This window comes from Canis lupus, chromosome 20 (assembly GCF_011100685.1).
Source record: "Canis lupus familiaris isolate Mischka breed German Shepherd chromosome 20, alternate assembly UU_Cfam_GSD_1.0, whole genome shotgun sequence".
Taxonomy (NCBI): domain Eukaryota; kingdom Metazoa; phylum Chordata; class Mammalia; order Carnivora; family Canidae; genus Canis; species Canis lupus.
Genome location: NC_049241.1, coordinates 113,850 through 123,959, shown reverse-complemented (window position 1 = coordinate 123,959; position 10,110 = coordinate 113,850). Strand labels below are relative to the sequence as shown.

At 44.5% G+C, this 10,110-nt stretch overlaps 2 protein-coding genes across 2 annotated transcripts in view; both read left to right on the top strand.

The window, feature by feature from the left end:
* The first annotated feature begins 1,652 nt into the window (after positions 1 to 1,652).
* ZNF197 (zinc finger protein 197) overlaps positions 1,653 to 10,110 on the top strand; it is a 51,135-nt gene continuing 42,677 nt past the window's right edge. Inside the window, exons 1-2 of the mRNA XM_038565405.1 lie at positions 1,653 to 1,781; positions 3,452 to 3,574. The gene's annotated coding sequence lies outside the window, so the exon portion shown is untranslated. The remainder of the gene's footprint in view (positions 1,782 to 3,451; positions 3,575 to 10,110) is intronic.
* ZNF660 (zinc finger protein 660) lies at positions 3,448 to 9,976 on the top strand. Its single transcript, XM_038565406.1, has 2 exons — positions 3,448 to 3,574; positions 8,780 to 9,976. Exon 2 carries the CDS (start codon positions 8,959 to 8,961, stop codon positions 9,952 to 9,954), a length of 996 nt encoding a protein of 331 aa, XP_038421334.1. The 5' UTR covers positions 3,448 to 3,574; positions 8,780 to 8,958; the 3' UTR covers positions 9,955 to 9,976.

The following is a 10,110-nucleotide window of genomic DNA, read 5'->3' as shown; positions in this document are numbered from 1 at the left end:
TATGTGGATATTTTTTTAATTGTCAGGGTCTGTGTCCCTAACCCCTACATTGCTCAAGGATCAACTGTATATGCAGAACCGTTTCTCATCACCCCCATCATTTCTAAGGTAATTCAAGCAACAATTGTTTCTCATCTGGAATACTACAATAGCCTCAATCTCCCTGATTCTACTCTCACCCTTTAGACTGTTCTGGACAGAGCAGCCAAAACAAAATTTTTAAATGTCATGTCATCGAGTAAAGCTTTCATGTTGAGGTTTCTGTCAGAATGACCGGGGACTCTGAGCAAGAAATTCACAGAATTTGCAGAACAAGTTTCTTGGCTTCTTTTGTATCCAATAGCTAATAAAGTTTGGACATGTGATATGAAAAGAAAAAAGATGAGATCTTGTCAGTCCTCAGTTCCAAACCCGTCCTAAGTTATTCCTGACACATCCGAAGCCCCTGTGGTCTCCGAGGTCCGAAACGTGCCGCATACCCGCCTCCTGACTCAAGGACTTTGCTCCTGATGTTCCCTCTGTTGGGAATACTCTTCCCCCAGATGCCTTTGTTTGTCTTTATATCCCCTGACTTGAAAGAAAGCTTTAGGAGGCAGCGAGTTCAGGTTCTCCGCCACCTCCTGTGCGGCGTCTGAAGCGGCGACAGGTAAGCGCCCAATGCGTAGCCCTCAGGCCGGCGGTAGATGGGGACTGGTTCTGGCTTTGAGGCTGGAAGGGGCGGGAGCTGTGGAAGGAAAGACGACTTTTCCCGAGTAGGGAACCTGATTTCAGGGAGCCTCCCATGGTCGCTGCCGTGACTGGTTCCCCTCCCCACCCAACCCGGCCTCTAAGCAGGCTCCACCGTGTCTAGAGCCCTCTCGACCTCATCGGCCGAGCCCTCCGAGTCCCTCCGTCCTCCCTTCGTCCTCCCCCGTCCTCCCCCGTCCTCCCCCCGTCCTCCCCCGTCCTCCCTCCGTCCTCCCCCCGTCCTCCCTCGTCCTCCCTCCGTCCTCCCCCCGTCCTCCCCCGTCCTCCTTCGTCCTCCCCCCGTCCTCCCCCGTCCTCCCCCCGTCCTCCCTCGTCCTCCCTCCGTCCTCCTCCGTCCTCCCCCGTCCTCCCCCCGTCCTCCCCCCGTCCTCCCCCGTCCTCCCTCCGTCCTCCCGCGTCCTCCCCCCGTCCTCCCCCGTCCTCCCCCGTCCTCCCTCCGTCCTCCCTCCGTCCTCCCTCCGTCCTCCCGGCCAGTGCTAGGGCGCGCTGTGCGGGGGGTGGGGCCGGAGCTCCCGCGGAGCTGGCCGACTCCGCCTCCGGGGCACAGAGACGCCGGGACCTCCAGACGCCTAGAAGGGCGGGCGGGGGGAGCAAGGGGGGCTCGCGCGGCGTCGGTGACGCGGTTCCGTGTGCGCCGCGTCCCGAGCTGTGGGCCGGGCGCCGCGGGCGAGCGCTGTGTGCAGCCGGTGCCGCCAGCCCTGTGCGCGTGGTGGGAGCGGGCGGGGGCCAGCGGCCGGGACTCGGGACTCGGGCCTCGGTCGCCGCCGCCGCGGGCGTCTCCAGGGCCGGCCGAGGGCCTCGGCCCCCTCGGTCGGCGCTGGCCCTTTGTCTGGGCTCGGTCTCCAACCCGCCTAGCTGCCCTCACGGGGCTCACAGTGGTGGCCCCGGCCCCGGCCCCGGCCCCGGCCCCGGCCCCGGCCCCGGCAGGCCGCCCCAGGAACAGCAGTGCAGACCCCAGCCAGACTGGAGGATTCCGCAGCCCTAGTTCACCCCCGATGTGAACCGGATCGCCAGTGGCGCCCCTTGCGTTCCCGGTGAGGAAACAAGACTCAGAGAGGACAGAGTTGTGCAGGAGGTTACTCATCCGCCCACCAAATACTCGTTGAGCACCTACCACGAAGTGCTAGGTCCTGGGGTTACCGCTGTGTGTTTTCTGGAAGGGAAGAAGCGGAACAAGCTTGGAAAGCCAGAAGCCAAGTCTGGAAGTCTGGAGGGCTTGAAAACACAGACTTGGAGGGCGAGTCATCCTAAGAATTAGGTAATCGTTGAAAACAAACAAGAATACTTTCGTCCCTTTAAAGCCTTAGTTCTTCCTCTCTGGAGATCCTTGACTCAGCAAAGTCTCCTCTTCCTGCTGCAGACTGGCTGGAGAGCAGCGGGAATGCGTTTTGCAGTTAGAGAAGAGTATGGAGACTTTTTATATAGATCAAACAACAGGTAAAAAGGGGTCACTGTAGATCTTCAGCCACAGAAGCCTTGTTTCTCACCAGCCATACGACCTTTGGCAAGTAATTCAGTGTCTGGTAGCTTCATTTCCTCATCTTCAGAATGGAAATGATCATCCTTACTGCTCACGCTTCTATAGGAAGGGGAGTTACCCATGGATGGGACACTACTCTGAGTGTCCACCTGGAGTTGAGCTCTGGGAGAACTCAGTCATTTCTATCTGTTTACAGCGATTCAGCACCCCATTAGGAACTTCCTCAGCAAACCCGAGAAAGAGATCAGGCAAGACTTGTGCTGGGCAGACCCTTTGGAGTGAGGCTTTCTGTGCCGGGCAGGTGAGAGACCTATAGTGTGAAATGAGTTATCTGGGGACAGGAATCCTGCCCATTAGCGGAAAGGACCATGACTGCAAGGGAGCATTTCCGGATGGCTCTTTATTGAGGAGAAGAGAAGCAGAGAACTGGGACCTTGAGGAGTAGAGTTTGGGGGTGGGAGGAACAGTAATATAGTTGAACTCAACTTTGGATGGCAGGAGACTTGGACTTGAGTCATAGCTTTCTTTTAAGTTTCAATGTCCTCATCACTACTTTTGAGAGAGGTCACTTGGAATCCGCATGATTCCTTCCAGCACTGACATTTTGGGAATCTCTGAGTAGTTAGACTAGGTCAGTCTCAGAATTGGGGTCCCTGGATAGTCCTGTTGAGACAACACTGCTGAGACTTTAAATATATACTGTCATGGTGTTCAGGCAAGATGAAGCACGAAAGAGATGAACAAGTGGAGGAGAGATGGCAGTGGTCATGTGTGGAGCGTGGAGTTCTTACCATCCCTACACCCAGATAGAATCTTGAACTTGTTTAACATTTCAAATCATAACATTTACTGAACCCCCTCTATGCTAAGTACTTTGTGGAATCCACATATGAATACTATGGGCCTTGCTCTTGGGAGCTTAGAGCTTAATGTGTACTTGGAAAGAAGAATGACACAGACATACACCAGTTAACTTTAGTATAAGGCAACTCTAGTTCATATTACAGATTTGTTACGGTGGCTTTTTTTTTTTTTTTTTTGAAGTACAGGAATTTCTGTATGATCAAATCTGTCTGCTTTTGTTATGATGTCAGGCTTGTTTTAGGCTTTTTGCTTCCTGGGATCAAATTATCCCCTGATTTTTTTCTCCCAGTTCTTTTCTTTTATTTTTTTTTTCTTTTCAATTTTGATATTTCATTCATTAGTCTCTCTGGAATTTTTCAGGTATTCCCTCTTAGTCCTCGATCCGTTGCAGCTAATCAGTAACCAAGGACCATGTGACCACTGCTCACAGAGACTTGATCATGCAGGTGATGATGGTGAATTAGAGGAATACGACCTCCCAAGGTAAAACTACTTTCTCTCTCTTTCTGGGAATATGACCCTGCTCTTTGTGAGTTTCTCATAGCCTGCACTGAACATGGTCCTAAGATCACTCACCCATCAGTCTCAGGGATTTGTAGGTTGGAGATTTGTGGAGCCTCATTGGTTCATTTGCCAGTTGTCTGAGATTATGCTTTTATGCACAGTTGCTTGGATACCCCTGGTGTCCTCCTGGCCCTGTGGTCTCATCTGTCCCTCCTCCTAGTTCTCTAGCCAAGAGTTCGCCTCCCTGCACACATATCAGTGCCTGGGAATTCTTTCTGAGGGAATTTCCCATTCAGTCAGACAGAGGACAAGTAGTTTTTCTTTTGACCAACCTCTCCTTAGACCAGCCCTCCCTGGTCTTCTGATAAGTCTTGTTTCTTTCTCAGGTCCCCAGAACCACATTGGGCTTCCTTTTGGCACATCCTTGTGCATTTCTCTTTCTCCCTTCCTGCTTTTCTAGCCAAAATCTCTATGTCGTGAGCTTATACATTTGCATGACTTCCTTTGTCCCCTCTGTCTTACTCTCAAATTTGCATTCTTGACATATTCTTCCTCTTCTCATCTAAAGTGTTTTCCTGTTCTTCATCTTCCTTAGTGACATGACCATTGTTGATATTCAGACCTGGATCTGGTAACTTTGAATTCTTTCTTTTAGTCATCCTCTGTATCCAATCTGATATAAGTATATGCTTTCCTGGAAATAGCTAGATTTCATCCTTCTCTTTCCTATCATTATCCTGGACTAGGGTCTCACTATCACATTCATTTATTCATTCGTTCAACAAACATTTATTGGGCACCTAGAAAGTGGCAGACCCTCAGTAGAGGGGTCATGAATACTGCATTCCTAAAGTCTCCCCACTCATTTCCCTTCCTCCATTCTTTCTTGCAGTTCTATTCCATCTGGGCTAATCTTCCTAAAGCATTCTTTTTTAAAGAAACACGTTTAATTCAAGTATAGTTGACATACAATGTTATACCCTAAAGCGTTCTTTTCCTCATGCCATATCTAGGAAGGATGATGTGAAATTTATTGTCCAAACTGGGATATTTTTGTGAGTTCAGGAGGCCACTGATTTATAATCATGCTAGAATAGCAGGTATAAGCCAGCTCTGTTCTGGGACATCTGAGATATATGAACGCTCTACTCCTAGGTGGCATCTCTTGATTCTGTTTTCTTCAGTTTGCAACTCGTGGGATAACCAGCTGCCTCTGTCCTGTTTTCTACTCCGTGAAGCTGAGAGAATTATTAATGTGCTGGGGTGTGGAGGGAAGTTTGAGAACTAGGGGATATGAATAGCAATGCTCAAAAAACTGTGTTATTGACAAGTGAGAGTGAGACAGGAGAACAGCAAGGTAGAAAAAAGAATGTAGACTGGGGAAAGAAAACGATGATGACGGGATCCCTGGGTGGCGCAGCGGTTTGGCGCCTGCCTTTGGCCCAGGGCGCAATCCTGGAGACCCGGGATCGAATCCCACATCAGGCTCCCGGTGCATGGAGCCTGCTTCTCCCTCTGCCTGTGTCTCTGCCTCTCTCTCTCTCTCTGATGACTATCATAAATAAATAAAAATTTAAAAAAAAAAGAAAACGATGATGGTAAATACTTATTTCCCATTGACCATTAAATTATATCCATATATGCCCCATAATTTCAGTGTTCTGACTCCTATAACTTCAGGCAACTTCTTTCATTCCTTCATTTGTTCATTCAAACAAAAATTTTTTTGATTCCTACTGAATGCCGGGACTGTGCTAGTTGCTGGGAAGACAAAGGTGAAGAAAATGGACAAAATCCCCACCATCATGAAGCTATGTGATACTGTAATCTCACACTTATTTCTGAGTACACTGGCCCTGTGCAATCTTTTTTTTTTTTTTCTGCCTTTCCACAAGCTTCTTTTGGAGGAAATAATTTCATCTTCTGGGGCTCATCCAAAGGTGTGCGTTCTTAAAGTACCTTTCCCCAAAGGGATTCAATTCAGTAAATGTCCCCTTCCCTCTTACCCTTCACCTGTTGATTGGGTACTTTATAAATCTTAATTTGGCTTCTTCATTTTTCACCATTTACTCCACTGTAAGCTCCTTAAAGGTAGATGCAATACTTCATGCTTGTATTAGTGTGCTCAGGCTGCCATAATAAAATCCCACAGACGGGCAGTGTAAACAACAGACATTTCTTTTCTCACAGTTCTGGAGCCTAGAAGTCCAAGATCAAGGTGACCACCTGATTCAGTTTCTGGTGAGGACTCTCTTCCTGGCTTATAAATGGCCACCTTCTTGTTGTGTGCTCAAATGGCTATCCTCAGTTTATTGGGAGGAGGAGAGGCAGAAATGGAAGCAAAAATGAGCTCTCAAAAAAAAAAAAAAAAAGGCTCTCCTATGTCTTCTTATAAGGACACACTAATCTTGTCAGGTCAAAGCTCCACCCTCATGATCTCATTTAACCTTAATTTACCTCCTTAAAGGTCACATCTTCAAATATAGTTACATTAGACATTAGAGCTTCAACACGTAAATTAGGGATGAGGGGGACACATTCAGTATTTAACAATCCTTTATTTTTAATATTTTTTAATTGAAGTTTGGTTTGCCAGCATATAGTATTTTTTTTATTTACATTCAATAATGGTATTTATTTCTTTGTGACAGAGCCATGTAAATACCTAGCTATTAATATTTTCCATGAACACCTCTTTCTTGAAAGCCACGAGACTAATCTTTTCCACAGCAGCCTTTGACAGTAGAATAGTTACTACAATAGCTAACTGGGAAGCTTCAGATCAGTCATGCCTAGAAATGAGACAAGCTGGGGCTGGCTTCAAGGCATTATCTCATTCTGAATCCTTATTATGTCTTGTTCTCATAATTATGAAGATCCATTCTCAAGTTGGGAAGTCATTTCCCAACTTTTCATAAAAAATACTATAAAAAGAATTAAAAAATAATGCAAGTTGGCAGAAGACAATTTGCTAGCAAAATGAGAGGCCTCTATAACAGTAAATATATAAACTTACCCACCTTTTCATCCATCCATTCATTCATCCACAGTTATTTTCTACCTTTCCGCAATAATGCTTTTTAAAATTTTCCCTGTGTTAGATCCAAAACAGAGATGTGTACAGAGTAGAATGCTCAGTAACTACTACTTTAAGACATGTATGAAAAAAAGAGTTTTAGAGAAGATTGCAAATGGAAAAGAAATTCAGAAAGAACCATCAACTTTCCCGGAGAGAACATTGGAAATGGCTTCACTTTCTGTCCCACCCTGCTCTGCAGGCACCTGGCTTCTCACTGAGTTTCTTCCTTATTGATTAGGAGAGGTAACAACAGCTGGATGTGTTCAGTATCCTGGCAAGAATCCACCCTTCAACCACCATTTTCTCTGCGTTTATATCTTGAGCACAGATTTGTATATATGTGTCCCTGTATGGCATCAGTGGCACCTATATTCCTGAAATATGAATTCTAATCTCAATTGGAAGTTCTCTTCCTTTCTTGCTGATCTTGAGCACTGAACCACTGGACATGCTTCTCCTTTAGAGAGTGTGACTCAGCCTATGAAAAAGCTATGAGACCATGGAAACTGGTCAGACTTTTTTGAAAAGCAATAGGCAGCATTGCAAAACAATTTCATTCCTTCTGATCCAATAACTCCTTTGTGGAACTTTTATTCTAGGAACATATTTCAATTGGAAGAAAACTTTATCCAAAGTGACAATTGAAGTGGTTAAACCTCAGGGAGCAACAGAAATGTCTAACACTAGCAAAATTGTAGGTAAATTATAATGAATTCAACTGGTAGTATATTTTATTTTCATAAAATGATCTTATGATGATAAAAAACTAACGTGGAAAGTTACATATGAAATTTAAAGAGATAGAATGCAAAATTATATCTACTGTATATTTGTAATTGTATAACTATACATATGGACAAATTTGAAGAGGAACATGGTAAAAGGAACATTAATTATGTATTAGTATCATGGGGTCATCTTTCTGTTTCCTTTATGATTCCAGTCCCCTCCAGATTTGAGATATCCTAGGGTTACCAGTGTGTCCAGAGTTTCATGTTAAACCCACTAGGCAGTTCATGCTCGTTCCTGTCATGGGTTTCATGTATTTGCCCCTTTTGATTGCACTGCCTCCTCCTTTCACCCTTTTGCCAATGTTAGATACTTACATTATACCATGCACAGTCTTATCAGAGTTTCCCCTGCCATGCTTTAGCTAGCCCTGTTCCCCAACTCAGACTCTCAAATTTGCAGTGGATTGAATGATAGCTTATCAGAGTGATAGCTTGGTGAGAAACAGACAGACTGAATGAGTGCATGTGGCTGGATCCAGCTACAGAGCAATCCCTACAGAGTAGGCTGTGGTGTGACTAGGCTCCAATAGGTTCTGGTACTGCAAGAATAGTGTTCCCCTTTATTAAGACAGAACTTAAAAACAGGGATGTAGCCAGGGGCCTTGTATCTGGACTTTGAACAAAAGACGAATTCTTGTACCCTAAGACCATCCCAGTTGCTGATCTATGAAATAGTTCTTGAGTATCTATTTTGTGCCAGCCATTATATCATTGGTATTAGGGGAATAGGTCAGCAAGAACTAAAAGCCAAACTGTTTTTGAAGAGCTACTGAGGGATGCCTGGGTGGCTCAGTGGTTGAGTGTCTGCCGGAGTCCCAGGATCGAGTCCTACATCAGGCTGTCTGTATGGAGCCTATTTCTACTCCCTCTTCCTATGTCTCTGCCTCTCTCTGTATGTCTCTCATGAATAAATAAATTAAATCTTTTTTTTTTTTTTTTTTTTTTTTTTTTAAGAGGAAGAAGAGCTACTGAACTAAGGATCTTTCAGTTCATTTTTTCTGGGAACCAGGTGGGGAGTTTGATGGCTCCAATTCTGGGAGTAGAATGTGAGACAGGAAGAAATCAGGATGGATTTTATATTATTCATTGCTTATCCTAATGCTGGATCTGTTGGGTTCCTCTCTTATGCCTTTACCTTGGTCTCGGGGTCTACCCTCATTTTTCTCATCTTGCTTTTGATCTGTTCCGCCATCTTTGAACACTTCTTCTTCCATGTGAGACCCTGTGATGTACTACATCTTGTTATCTTTGGATAATTCTCCTTCCTCCAGGAAAAAGAATAGGTAATATTGCAATTTCTGTTTCTTCTGTCAGATGGTGGAACTGGAACTGAGGAGGTATTGATTGCAAAGTATTATTCCTGAAAAATTAGAATCTTGCACTTTTCAAGAGAACTCCACAGAGGTATTTCCCAGGAAGTCAAAATTTAAAAAGCTCCTCTGAAGAGAAAGAGAAGATTCAACAGGCCACTGTGATGTTTCAAGCAAGAGAAAATGAGGAGAAAGACGAGAAATTTCAGACATAAGACAGTTAAAGACAATAAAACACTTACAGAAGTAAGTGAGCAAGAATCTGAAAAAGATGGTAGTCAGTGCTTGGATCCTATAACAAGCAGGAGAATTCAGGCTGAAAAGAAACAGTATGTATGTACTGAGTGTGGGAAAGCTTTTAGTCAGAGTGCAAACCTTACAGTGCATGAGAGAATCCACACAGGAGAGAAACCCTATAAGTGTAAGGAGTGTGGAAAAGCCTTCAGTCATAGCTCCAACCTTGTTGTTCATCGGAGAATCCACACTGGACTGAAGCCCTACACATGCAGTGAATGTGGGAAATCTTTCAGTGGTAAGTCACACCTCATTCGGCACCAGGGAATCCATAGTGGGGAAAAAACGTATGAATGTAAGGAGTGTGGGAAAGCCTTTAGTCGGAGTTCAGGTCTTATTTCACATCATAGAGTTCACACTGGGGAGAAGCCCTACACTTGTATTGAATGTGGGAAAGCCTTTAGCCGTAGTTCAAATCTTACTCAACATCAAAGAATGCACAAAGGAAAAAAAGTTTACAAATGTAAGGAGTGTGGGAAAACATGTGTTTCTAATACAAAGATTATAGACCATCAGAGAATTCACACAGGGGAGAAGCCTTACGAGTGTGATGAGTGTGGAAAAACTTTCATTTTAAGGAAGACCCTTAGTGAACATCAGAGACTTCACCGTAGAGAGAAACCTTACAAATGTAATGAATGTGGGAAAGCTTTTACTTCTAATCGAAACCTTATTGATCATCAGAGAGTTCACACTGGAGAGAAACCCTATAAATGTAACGAATGTGGAAAAACCTTCAGGCAGACTTCTCAAGTTATTTTACATTTGAGAACCCATACTAAGGAGAAACCCTATAAATGTAGTGAGTGTGGGAAAGCCTATCGTTACAGCTCGCAGCTTATTCAACACCAGAGAAAACATAATGAGGAGAAAGAAATCTCATAAATAAAATATATTGTTGGTAGTAGTCCTAATTGCTACTTTTTATAAAAGCAATTTTTCATTATTATCAACTTAATTCAGTTTTTAAGACTCCATGCAGGGAAAGTAACCAGAAACAGACAAAGATTAACAGAGGGATATTCATGCCAGCATCATATA